Raw genomic sequence first — 14,094 nt, 5'->3', positions numbered from 1 at the left:
AGTACAATGACAGAGAAGATATGGTCTTAGATTGAAAAAAGGACGTAAAAGAAAAGCAGCCTATCCTGACAAACATACCTAACATCACTTTGAGAAGGACATTTGCCTCACTCAGTTACCTGAGAACAGAAAATCAAGAATTGAAAGCCAAAGACAGTAGCAGCCAGGTTATTACTGTCAAAGATACTGAATCCCATACACTGCAAGAACATAGTATAGGTAAGATTTCAAACAAGAAATCTTGTTCAGTTAGCAGTAAATAACTAATCTGAGGATTCCATGCCAGAGTATCACCTTCAACAACATGGATGGGAAGTTCTTTCAAGACTCCCAAAACCCTCATGTTCTTAGTTTTAAACTCTGACTTCAAGTATATATCATAACATTCAATAGCTCAAGAGTAACACAGTAACTAATTTTACAGATGTAAAATATCAAACGTTACCTGGCCTAAATGGCATTTACCCCAGGGGTCTTATAGATTGTGTTTTTCTGTCATTAAAAACCTGGAACATTCCTAATATAATTAATTATATACCTGTACATTTAATGTATATGTCATGGAAAATATAGAGGGCATAATTAGGTATTGGAGATAGTTAGCTGAGATCTGTGGAGGAAGATCCTACATAACAAATCCAGGTTTTTTTGAAGAAGCACCAGAAAGCACTAGCTTATGGTAGTGCTTATGGCATTTTGTATTTGTATTTTCAGAAAGCCTTTGACAAGGTTCCCCATGAGAGACTCATTCTTAAATTTAAACCTATGAAATTGCTCTGTGGGAAAAGGACCGTAGAAGATTCATCGCTCTCAGCAAATGGCAAGGTACAGAAACAAGAACAAGGCAAACAGATTGCTTGGCTACAGAACAATGTAAAACATATAAATCAAGAGAGGTTATTCTGAAACTGTACAATGCACTAGTTACAGTACAACACACGTCTGGAGTACCTCATACCATTCTAGACTCCACTTTACAAAAAGGATGAAGAAGTGTGTGGGTGGTATTGTGGTGCAGGGGTTAGAATTACCACCTTGAAGTGCTGAGGCCCTGGGCTCAGCACTATCTGTGTGGAGTTTGTATGTTCTCCCCGTGTTTGCATGGGTCTCCTTCCACAGTCCAAAGACGTACAGTACATTTACTATAGGTTAATTGACTGCAATGGATTGGAGTCCTGTCCAGGGTGTACCTCACCGTGTGCCTGCTGACTCTGGCCACCCGTGACCCAGAGTAGGATGAAGCATTTAGAAAATGGATGGATGAAGAAGTGAGATAAATGCAGCCCCCCTGCCCCTACCGAGTTTCGCTTCAGGTCACTGTGGTCTCCAGGCATGCACGATGCCACTTCCTAGACAGCAGATAACTCTGCCACGCCAACAGACCAGGTACAGTACAGTGGTGTGGCAGAGCTCTGTGCTGTCTAGATTTCAGAGAAGCTGTGGCGCCACTTCTGTAACTGACCTGTTGCACAAGAACTGGAGAAAGTCCAGAGAAGAAGAAAAAAGATTCTCATTTGAGAATGAGTTATAAGGACAGGTTGAAGGAACTTAACATCTCAGAGGATACTTGACTGAGGTTAAGAATTTTTTAAAGGGAACCATTAAGGTTCATTCAAATTGTTCGGTTATGATGAGCAGAACATGGGGACAAACATGGAAACTTGTTAAAAACATTGCACCACCATACTAGGAAATATATTTTACACAAATGTATGAATGTGTAAATGAATTATTAGGGCATATTGTGGAGACACTGGCATTTCTAGGCCAAACCTTTATGATATGATGGAATCATTTAGTGTATAAAAAAATGACAAGTGCTGATAAAATGAATGGCCTATTTCTGTCATTAATTTTTTTATATTATTTCACCCTTCAACATCAGGCTTTTCCAGCTTGAAGAAAGACTTATTTTTGTACTTAATAATCTAAATAATAATCTCACACTCTAACATAATCTGTGGATCATGGTTTAATTGCAGATCTGTGTCTTTGTACAAGTTAGAGGCTGCATTACTGTAGCATGCCAGACATGTATTCATGAGATAGTATTGAAAAACGTTAATATGAGATAAATGCATTTTTCATGCATGCTCTATGTGTGCTTGAAAGTTGTGTTTTCCTGGCAACAAGTAAAACAAGTACAGTAAAATGGTACCAGCAGCTGTCCTTTAACTTCAACTTTTGCCATTTAAAACCACTTTACCATTAAAATAGTCTCACAGACTATTCGTTCATGCAGGGATTTCAACATACAAAATTAAAAAAAACAAAGTGGTTTGTACATGCAAGATGTATCTAAAAGATCTAAAAATAATAGTGTTGTAATTATAGTATTTTACGCATAGCGATGGATCCAATTGTTACGAACATATTTAATATCTTGTCTAAGCCTCTTAGTGTTTTCCTGAAACATGCTTCATACTGTATCTGCACCTCTTAGAATTTTCACTGCTCTCCGACAAGTTAACTGCGGTACTGCGGTTATTAAAATGGTTTTAGAAGAATGCGATAAAAATGCAAAAGCGTAGAACCAGTCGAACTACATTAACCATATTTCCTGTTGCTTGATGCGCAGGCTTCAGATAATTGGGACAAGTTAAATAATAACCAAAGTCTTCTAAAGTTGTTTTGCAATGTCAGTCGTGGATTTAGATACTTTTGTGAATAAAACCGCGTAATCGGTATTGTATTGTCAAACTGTTTATTTCAATTTACTGACTTAGTTTCGGATTCATTACCGACATCTGGTAAAACCAGAATGGAGAAGCCTGCTTCGGATTTCGAAGAGCTCTGCAGTTTCGCCAGTTTCAGAAAAGTTTGGAATCACTACGGCTATGAAAGCGGTGACATGATGGAAATGAGAAACAAGGAGTTCGCCAGGATCAAAGGTACCGTATATTTACAAAAATAAATACATGTTCCAGTTTAATTTCCCAAATATAAACAATGACGTAAACTAGCACAACTTCATTTTTATGAAAGAAGATTAAACGTTAATCGACTACTTCCTCTGTCCCGTTACGTCACGCTCCCATACTAATTAACAGTTGTCAGTTTGTTCAGGTACACGAGTATATTTTCCTACACTTCAGTTTTACATTTAAAATTAAATTCTTTATACTGTTTCTTCTTTCTTTGTACTGTAGATGCTGCGTAAATTTAAGCTTTTCGAAGTGCAAAGTGAATTCATAATCAAGTCATTAACTAAGTGGAAAACTCATTTAGTTTAGATTTAAATTATGAATTTTAATTATGTACAGCTTGCATTACACAGAAAGAATAAAAGTTTAGTATTCTAGTCCATATGTTGTGTGTGACAAAGGTTAATTCAAGGAATGTTACATTTTCAGTAACTGGAGGATTATCAAAACAACGGTGAGACATACTAACAAAATATTGTACATTAAAAATACGGCAATACATCTTAATAATTTTGCAGAAGAGCTTAATTCCCAGTGCGTGCGTGCTTCACTTTGAACAGTTCTGTCTCCAGCTCATGTAAGCTTCTAAACATTTTCATTTATTATTAAGCATAGCCATTTAATATTTTCTTTAATATCAAAGGCATCTGCTAAGATGGGATATGTCTAAATTAACGTAGGATAATACAGTATGTGCCTGAGCTGCATGCAAATATGTGGTGTTGACAGTCTCACAACTGCGTAATTAATGACCAGCAGGCCCGGCGGCATCAACACAGGAATGTCAGATCATGTGTGCAGTCACAAAGTAGAAGGACTTCTGCTCCACAAAACGAATAGCAAAAGTCTTTTAAATTAAATGAATTTAGACTAGAAACATTACCCCTTGGTCACGCATTGAGCTGTACTGCCACCATGGCACAGACTCTATACACTTGTAATGAAGCCTACAGATCTTCCCCTAATGGACTGCATTACTGAGTCACCAGAGGTCTGTTTTATTCTTTTTTATGAAATTATTTTAAATTCTTTGCAGATGGCAATGTAAAGTAACATTACCAAATTTAATTAAAGTGCAATTGTGCAAAAAGTATGCTGAAGAATTGGAGCTTTATAAACAATAATATACATAAAACAGTGCAAGGCAATCAATTTTGTATATACTGTAGATATCCCCAAAACCATACTTATAAAGACAAATGAGAATTAAATTTAATGAAGTGTTAAATAGAAACACACCAAGATAGTAATCATTTAGAAGTGAAATGGTAAAAGTCTGGAAAAGGGGGAAGCAAGAGTGAATAAGGGCGATAAAGGTCAAATAAAAGAGAAAAAGAAGAAGCCTTCTGAGACCAGGATACCCCAAGCCTGTTCCTTGTTTCTAAAACACTATGACCATGATCCTCCAAGACTGGGCCACATCTCCAGTCTACCGACACCAGGATACCCCAATGGGCCATGTCTCTAAGCCTACTGTGACCAGGGTACCCCAAGACTGGATCATGTCACTAGCAGTCTGTGACCGGGATTCAAGGAGCCTAGGTAATGTCTGTAAACCTACTTTCATCTGGATTTCCCAAGTAGCAACACTCAGTTTCCTGAGACTCACTGATGTATAGTTGGCCAGGGCTCTCTCGGCCCTCAGCAGCAGTGACCCATACAGCCTCCTTGACACTGGCAGGAATGCAGCGCTCCCAGTGAGATCTTTTTTTCACTTCCACCCACCTGTACAGTGGTCAACTTCTTTTTTTTCTGAAAAAAATATTTTGTGTTTACTCACTGTGCTATTTAACCCTCTAACCCTCCCTTTTAATTTTATATTTTTTCTTTATTTTTTAGTGCATGCCTCTACTTCAATCATTTTTCCACACAAAACATTACTTATGTTCAACATGGCAGTGGTGAGTGGAGATGTGTTGCATGTTGCTCCTCATATGTATGGCTTTGTCAGTTTTGTTATGTGGGTTTTTTACATCCAGTCTGCTGTTGCAGCAACTATTTATGATCGACAAGTACTTGTGGACATTGGATCGAGAATCACTTACTTAAACTTAGATTTATCCTATTTGGATCTGAATCAACTATCGTGGGATGCAGCTCTGTACGGACCCCCCATCTGACTCAAAGCAGAGCTGGCGAATGCGATGGACGTGGAAGCACTTTAAGGGAAATGCCTTGTTACTGGGTCCCACTCCCAAGTGTTCTCTTGGCCAGCGTATAATCTGTGGAGAACATTTTTACAACTCGCTGTCTCAGGAAGGCTGGAAGCATTGCTAAGGATAGTAATCATCTTTGTTTCTCACTTTTCTCTCCCCTTCCCTCTGGTAAACATTACAGGATCATAAAGGTACGTACTGATTCTTCCCGCAAGCCATAAAATTACTGAACTCTACCCTTACCACTGACTCACACTGACTCACACCTTACTTTTTCTCTCACACTGCTTATGGTGACTTGTATTTAAGTTGTAGGTTATTTAACTTTGTTGTTGCTGCTGCTGTTCTGTGTTTATGTTTTGGTGTCTCCTTAACGTCTTTGTATTGGAGCAAACATGCAAATAAGCATTTCATTGCACTTGTTCATACTGTATGACATTGAACCCAATGAACCTACTTCATAAATCGGGACAATCACTTTGGGTAAATTCCAGAGTGAAAAAGTCTATTATTTATTTAAGCGTTCATTTGAGGCAATAACTTCATGAAGTCTGTGACCCACTTAAGTTTGTTGAGCACCCCAAGCACTTTGTGTAGTCATTTATCAGTACTTTGCTGCAACCAGATTGAAGTTTTATCTGTTTACCTGTTACGGTGGTGTTTTCACTTCACTTTTTCTCTTCAGCATGTAAAGTACCTTCTCAGTTGGAGTTAAACTTGGAGATTGACGTGGCCATTCTATGATTTTTTTCACTTGTATTCTTTTAATTGACTCCTTTGTTACATTGGCCATATATTTTAGGTCATTGTCATACTTCATGCTGCAGCACCACCCAATAAGTATGTGTTTTCTTCCGTACAAGCAGACAACATGTTTCTTTTAAGTTCAGAATTCATTCTACTGCTGCCATCTTTCATTACATCATTAGTAAAGATGTGTGAGTCAATTCCAGAGGCCAGGCCATGACATAACCTCTACCAGACTTCACAGAATAGGTGATTGTTTTGGAGCATTCACAGTTCCTTTCTTTTTTCATGCTTTATCCATTCCATCACTTTGATAAATCTTTATTTTGGTCTTAAAGTGCCATGAAAAAGTATTTGCCTCCTTCCTGATTTCCTCTATTATTGCATATTTGTCACACTTGATGTTTTCAGATCTTTAGACAAAATCTAGTATTAGATAAAGGGAACCAGAGTGAACAAATAACACTTTATTATTATTATTTAATTTATTTGAAAAACAAAGTTATCCTCCACCCATATCCCCTGTGTGAAAAAGTAATTGCCCCCTTAAACGTAATAACTGGTTGCGCCACCTTTAGCTTCCTATAATTCTTTCACATCACTATGGAGGCATTTTAGCCCACTCTTCCTCACAGAACTGCTTTAATTCAGAAACATTGGTAGGTCTTCGAGCATGAACTGCTCAATTCTGCTCATTTCAGGTCCTGCCACGGCATCTCTAGTGGGTTTAGGTCTGGACTTTGACTAGGCCACTGCAAACCTTTCATTTTGCTTCTTCTCAGCCATTCTGATGTGGACTTGCTTTTGTGTTTTGGATCATTGTGTTGCTGCATGACCCAATTTACGCTTCAGCTTCAGGATGATCGGACATTCTCCTTAAGAATTTTCTGATACAGAGCAGAATTCATGATTCCTTCAATTATGGCAAGTCATCCAGGTCCTGAGGCAGCAAAGCATCCCCACACCATCACACTACCACCACCATGTTTGACTGTTGGTATGATATTCTTACTGTGGAATGTTGTGTTTGCTTTACGCCAGACATATTGGGGCCTGTGTCGTCCAAAAAGTTCAACTTTTGACTCATCTGTACATAGAACATTCTCCCAAAAGACTTGGGGATCATCCAGGTGCTTCTTGGCAAATGAGAGACAAGTATTTATGTTCTTGGTTAGCAGTGGTTTCTGCCTTGCCACTCTCCCTTGAAGCCCATTTTTGCCCAGTCTCTTCTGATTGTGGCGTCATGAACACTGACCTTAGATGAAACAAGAGAAACCTGCAGTTCTTTGGATGTTTTTTAGGATGCTTTGTGACTTCCTAGATGATTTTGTGCTGCGCATTTGGAGAACTTTTGGCGAGCCGGCCACTCCTGGAAAGATTCACTACTGTTCTAAGTGTTCTCGATTCGGAGATTATGACTCTCACTATGGTTTGGTGAAGTCCCAGAGCCTTAGAAATGGCTTTGTAACCCTTCCCACACTGATAGATATCAGCAACTTTTTTCTGATCTCTTCAGGAATTTCATTTGATCATGGCATAATGTGCTTGTTGAATCTTTGTGCTGGCAACTTAACTCTGATGGTAAATGAGGTTTATATTGAGCAGGGTTGTAGGGGGCAATTACGTTTTCACAAAGTGCCAACTGGTATTGGATAACGTTGTTCATTAAATAAATACAATAATTTAAAAAAGGGTTATTTGTTCACTTGGGTTCCCTTTATCTAATATTAGATTTTGGTTAAAGACCTGAAAACATTCAGTGTAAAAACTTTGCAATAATAGAGGAAATCAGTAAGGGGGCAAATACTTTTTCACGGCACTGTAAATGTCCAAAGATCTTTGTCCAGAATGCTCCCATTTCATATTTGTACTTCTAAGCATATTCTGAAGCATAATGGAGTTGATGTCCTGGTTTTGTATAGCCATTACGCACGTGGGTGATGTACAACTGTCATTATGTTCCAGCAGCTGCACTACATAGCAGATCAGGTGGCAGAAAGAGAAAATTGAATTAATCAATTAATGCATGTTAAATAGGGTGCTGTGTGGATTCTACATGTTTAGCTACCATCAATGGGGGATCTGTTACTTTATATAATATCCATCCATTCATTTTCTAACCACCTCTTCCGATTCAGTGTCACAGGTGACCTGGAGCCTATTCTGGCCATCAACAGGCACAAGGCAGGATACAGCCTGGACAGGGCACTGGTCCATCACGGGGCATGCACAGACATAGACACGCACTCCCTCCAGGGCCAAGCTGATAAAGCTACTGTACCAATAAGTCTTTGGACGGTGGGAGGAAACCAGAGCACCAAGGAGGAAGTCCTCACAACCAATGGAACCATGCAGATAGCACCCCAGGAATTAAGCCCAGGGCCCCAGTGCTGCAAGACAGCAGTATTACCACTGTACCACAGTGCCACCCCAATATAAATTTTCTCTTATTTAATTTATTACTCTGCAGTGTTTTCTGAAATATGTGTCCTTGGTCGTTATTTAGTCTTTTAATTACTTAGATTACTGCCTATTTTGTCCGCCAGCATTTCTTAGTAATTCATTTCTGAAAAACCTGGTCACAACTCATTGTAAGGAGCCCTACAGATAAAGAAAACATTTGTTAAAGAAGCATTTACAATTTCTTTCTCACTTCCTTAACATCCCTTTTGAGCAGCACTTGCAAGGGCAAACTTGGCTTGTACAGTAGTAGCATAGACAATGTCTCAAACATGATGTCCTTTACAAGTGTACAATGTCCCAAATACATAATATAAGGTGAAGGAATCTCTGTCTGTCAGGCATGGAGAGTACTTGTTACACATTTAATAGGTTCTGCACTTAAGGAATCAGTGTTGGAAGACAAATTGTTAAAATAACATGACATATGTGACATTATCTGATGCAAGGGTATTTTAGAATGCAAGATATATCTTGTAGGTTATCTGCACAAGTTGTGGTCAGATTGTATCCGATCAAATGTATGATTAGTTTTTTAATATGATTTCATCCAGTTCTTTTTATTATTTTGTCACTGTACAGTATGAGATAGAAATGTTAACTTCTATTTTCTGATCTTTCTCTCTGACAGGAATGACTTATCTTGATCATGCAGGCACTACACTCTTTCCACAGTCCCAGATTAAGGGATTTTCTCAAGATCTGTCTGAAAATGTCTACGGTAAGTTATTACATTTGTTCAGTTTCTCAGCCTGGTCAAAACATGGTCATAGTGTCATGTCTCTTCATGTGGATTTTAAGGAGAAACTAGGCTGATATTCGATTTATCTTAAGATATTTCACTACTTTGCTAAAGCTTTTGAGTTAAATGCATAATTATCTTATTCTTAAAAATCTTATTTTCACATGTTGTCACTTCCTATATTTTAAAAGTGGTAATACCTATTCAGCCAAACCCTTATACGTATCCCAGCACTGACTCTGAATGGCCTCAGGCACACATACTATCGGTGTCTTCGGAAGCAGGAGCTATCATCACCTCATCATCTTTTGTACTGTGCTTCTAAGGTGTAAATAGTGCGAAGGAGGTGGTTGGGAACTTTGTATGTAGATCCTGAGTATGACTGTCTGACACATGACATTTTCCATTGTATGCCTGTGGTTCAGCTGCCTTAATAGATATTCACCCTACAAGTGCAGGAGGGCCTGGTCACAGTTGTTATGTGCTCTAATGCTGCTTTCAGCTTCTAGCTGCAACAAAACCTTTCACCTAGGTAAATGTAAGTGTCAGCTGCTGAAGACACTCCAAGTCTTGCATGCTTATGGTAAGTAATAGTATTTTGTAGACAACAAGTTAAAAAATTAAAGAAAATAGAACATCTGTCAATAACAGTTCCATGTATTTGTAAATGCATCATGTACAAATTTAATTTTTCCCCAGCAAACAGTATTTTGTGAGCCCTTGTTTGTTTTAATGACTTTGAGGAGGCTGCTTGTTTCTTTTTATAGGTTTTTCAGCTCATACCCTAAATATTCTACTAGAGACAGTGATATTAGAAAGTGATTTTTATGCTGTCCTAACCTTTTGTCCATTGTATACTATGTCCAAATACTTAGCCATCAGATACTTAGCTTAAGCTTCATGACAGACGTGAAACCTTTTGGGCTAACACTGTACTGGATGTCCTGGTAAAATCCTCAACTAGAACAGCAGGACCAGAGGATACTAAATCCTAAAGCTGAAAAGATCACATTCTGTTCTTCACTGAGTTATTTTTCACATACAGATACAGCCATTCAAAATGCGCGGTACAAACACGCGGTACGGTAATCTACCCACAAGCGGTAAGTGATTGGCTGGCCAAAATTACCGACAGGGGCACTCGTGGTGCATTGGTTGGTAGAGAAAAGATTTAATAATTTAATGTCTTTACTGTGCACATTTTAATCCGCTTAGTTTTGAATATTTATATGGAATTTTACCACTAAAGGGAAATTTTAGTAGCTGAGCATAAAAAGAAGAGGAGCATAACGCATCTGAAGGTCATAAACGATATTAATTTAGGAACATAAACATTACTGTATGTACGTAAATTGTACTGTGTATGGCTGGTCTTGGTAGTTTAAAGAAAAAATACACACCAGTCTTCCATTTCTCCCTAAACATTTTAAGCATGAAAGTTTTATGAAACGGTACCCAAATATGCGATTGCTGTATAAAAAAAAATATTTAACACGAAAATTAAGCTGTTTACATCTTCCGCCTGAGAACAGTCACCCGTTGCTACCCAACGCAGAAACCCAGCCACTAACTAGCAAAGAGAGGACATTAGCTAGCCAATATGATAAAGAAATAAATGATTGTTTTGTTTATTTCTTTTGCACATTTATTTGAACATTTCCATCAATTGTACAAGCACTTGGAAACTGTCCAATCCCTAGTTCATCAGGCATTTTCTTTTACGCTGCGGGCATTCTCCCGGTCTGGCGCCGGTCTGTGTCTTCTAGGATATAATGCCAGCGAACTCTTGTTTTTATGTCCACTATAACAGACAATCTCCTTTGCTTTTAACCGAGTGTCTAACCCCTCTGATTGGAGAAAAAAGACGTGCTGGTTTGCTATACATACTGTACCAGGAAGATGATTTCTTTCTATTCGAAGTTTAAGAAGTAAAAACTTTACAGTGTACACAGATTTCTAAACTGATCAGGATCGTTATCTTTGTCTTATCCATAATAATGTTCACCGCTCTGTCCAGCAAATTAATAATAAACTTTATTTTATATAGCGTTTTAAACGAATAAGTAATTAGATTGCTCATAAACCTAATCACTTTTTCTATATAAACACAGCGTAATTGCTCTCTGAAAATGCTTTTTCTTTTTATTTATGCTCAGATTTCAACTATAGATCGTATAATTATAAACTTTCTTGGAAAAATGTATTTTATGTAAACCATGTTTGCTATTAATTCATTTAGGGCTAGAATATGTTCATTGTCTTCCAATCGAGTCGAGTTGACATTAGAAGCTTGTTACGCCCGGACTGTTCCACCAACGCATTAGCATGTTAAAGCAATTTCATTGAGGAGCCTAGCTTTCTTAACTAGTAAGTACTGTACTTCCTTGGCTTTGGAGGGGGGAGGTGTCTTTCGCTGGAAATCTCGCCCCCTTCTACTTTGAAAATACCTGTGAAACCGGTTTAATTCGTCACAGCCAGAACTCCCGCAGAGAGGGGGGTTGTACTCGTTAATGTCTTAGCCGGAACACATCATTATATCTCATTTTGTATTTCTATAAAAAAATCGTTTGCCCAGCTTAACACTATTGTTGTTATTGTTTTTATCCTGTAAAGCGCTTTGAGGAGCACAGCTTTCTTACCACTTAGATTACTTTTTGATACCATCCTTACACAAAGCAGAAACTTCTTGTATTTTCCGATGACATACAAGTGGAAAGATTACAGATTTTAATCGTCTTTTTTCTGAACCAGGGTAAATCTGATCATGTTTCTCTATAACAATAATAAAAAACTTTATTTTACATATCACCTTTAAAAGTGGCATCTCAAAGCAATACAGTAGATGTAAACCACAGATTACAAAGTAAATACCCAGACAAACGCGAACGCGTTTTTAATAAAATGCTTTTATTCATTCAGCAGAGATAGCGTAAAACCTGGACGTAACAGCTGTTCCTTTTTCTGATCACTCGCTCTCTGGATAAACGTCTCACCTGTCCTGTTCTTTGTTTTCCTAATTTGCTGATTATGCCTTCTGCAATCCACTCCTGCCCTCACACCTAAAGAAGATTATTTTAAATTTCTTTGCACGGTCCATTGTGCAGTTAACCCTTGTATGTGCTGTCCTTAAGGTGATATCACATAAAGGTGATATGTAAAATAATGTTTTTTATTATTGTTATAGAGAAACATGATCAGATTTTCCCTGGTTCACAAAAAAAGATCTAAAGTATACTAGTTTGTCACTAGTATACTTTTAATACAGTCTTTGCTGTGCTCTAGAGGATCCTTGTGATATTTCGAGCTCTGGTTGAATGATAAGTGTTGCAGTTTAAATACATTTCGTAGTTGGAAATTATGAAACGCTCTGTTAAAAGCAAGGGAGTTTTTATGTCTGTTGCAGTTTTTTTTAATCCTCGGCGGAACACATTCCATAAGAATCAGCGCTTTTATATATCGCCTTTAAAGGTGGCTTCTCAAAACACTATACAGGATTAAAACAACAATAACAGCAACAACAAGAGTATTGTATTTCATTGCACTTTGACAGATCGTCCTTAAATCAATTGTTGACTTTTCTCTCTTTACTACTGAACTTGTTTGGATTGACTGAGCTCCGTTCTGTACCACACAATGATCCCCCCAGAGTCTCTGCCCCGGGTGATTTGGTTTTTTTTTAGGGTAAAAAACTCTCTCTCTCGCTTGCCCCCCCCCCCCCGTGTATTGTCTGTTTTTTTTGTGTTGCCCTTTGACAAAATAAGGCTCGCCAGATAATGTGAATTGAAACCTGTTTTTCTAGCTTTTAAAGTCGTGCGATGTGTAAGCACGAACACATCATTATATCTTACATATGAAAAATACATAATATAGCTCCCAAACAACCACAAACGTGTTTGCTTTTATTCACTCATAATCTGACAATTTCAGGAAGACTAAGGGAGGTCTGGCTTTTTTTCTGGAAAAAAATAACTCTGGTCTTGTCCAGATTGACTGTCAGCGCCCAGGTCTGACAGTGCTGCTCCAGCAGTGCCAGGTTCTGCCGCAGCCTCTGTTCTGTGGGCGACAGCAGGACCAGGTCGTCTGCAAAGAGCAGGAACTCGATTTCTGTAATTAATGCAGATCAGTAAATCAAGGGACAAAACAATTATTGCGCCCGGCTCCCCAATGGACTTTGACGTGCTTTGACTGTTGGGTTAACAGTCCGGGTGTGGCAATGTTTTTTATTATTGTTATAGAGAAACATGATCAGATTTTCCTCGGTTCAGAAAAAAAGATCTAAAGTATACTAGTTTGTCACTCTTCTCATCCCCTCTTTGCTAAATGGCTTTTGAATAGAGTCACATGAAGAGAGAGGTGAAACAGCCCTACACAGCCCTGTCGCAGTACACAAATATAATTATATCTTATTAATTTCTTTAGATACGCGATTCTTTTAATACAGTCTTTGTTGTGCTCTTGGGGATCCTTGTGATATTTTGAGCTCTGGTTGAATGATAAGTGTCACAGTTTAAATAATTTTCGTAGTTAGTTTTTATGTCCGTTGCAGTTTTTTTGCAACATGAATATAATTATATTGTTATTAATTTCTTTAGATACGCGATTCCATATTATATTCCCTTTTAATCAAATTCTAAAAGTATGCTTGTTGACTCCGGTATCACGTTAGTTAAAGACTTCGATGCTTAAAATGTTTAGGGAGAAATGGAATACTGGTGTGTATGTTTTCTTTAAAGGACCGAGACCAGCCATATACTGTGTAAGTTCCAAAATCGATATCGTTTATTGCCTTCACACGCGTTACAGTATGCTCCTATTCTTTTTATGCTCAGGTACTAAGATTTCCCTTCAGTGGTAAAATTCCAAATAAATATTCAATACTTAAACGGGCACAGTTAAGACATTAAATATACATATACATACTGTATACAGTACATGTTCCTAAATCAATCTCTTTTATGAGCATGTGAAAGGCATGGTGAATCGATTCTCAAAAATTACTGTACTTTGCATGATTGGAAACAAATGCGTGATTGCGAAATGCTGTGGTGTTACTTTTACAAAGACG

At 37.9% G+C, this 14,094-nt stretch overlaps 1 protein-coding gene across 2 annotated transcripts in view; it reads left to right on the top strand.

Moving 5' to 3' along the window:
• Positions 1-2,571: 2,571 nt before the first annotated feature.
• mocos (molybdenum cofactor sulfurase) overlaps positions 2,572-14,094 on the top strand; it is a 236,771-nt gene continuing 225,248 nt past the window's right edge. Inside the window, exons 1-2 of one of the 2 annotated variants that reach the window (XM_015357181.2) lie at positions 2,572-2,891; positions 8,919-9,008. In XM_015357181.2, the coding sequence (XP_015212667.2) occupies positions 2,762-2,891; positions 8,919-9,008 (220 nt within the window). In that variant the 5' untranslated portion in view covers positions 2,572-2,761. Of the gene's footprint in view, positions 2,892-8,918; positions 9,009-14,094 lie in introns of those variants that run through there. The other variant, XM_069195015.1, reaches the window with a different exon arrangement.

Source organism: Lepisosteus oculatus, chromosome 10, assembly GCF_040954835.1.
Source record: "Lepisosteus oculatus isolate fLepOcu1 chromosome 10, fLepOcu1.hap2, whole genome shotgun sequence".
Classification (NCBI taxonomy): Eukaryota; Metazoa; Chordata; class Actinopteri; order Semionotiformes; family Lepisosteidae; genus Lepisosteus; species Lepisosteus oculatus.
Note: the sequence above shows the minus strand (reverse complement) of the source record. Positions and strands in the feature narration are given on the sequence as shown.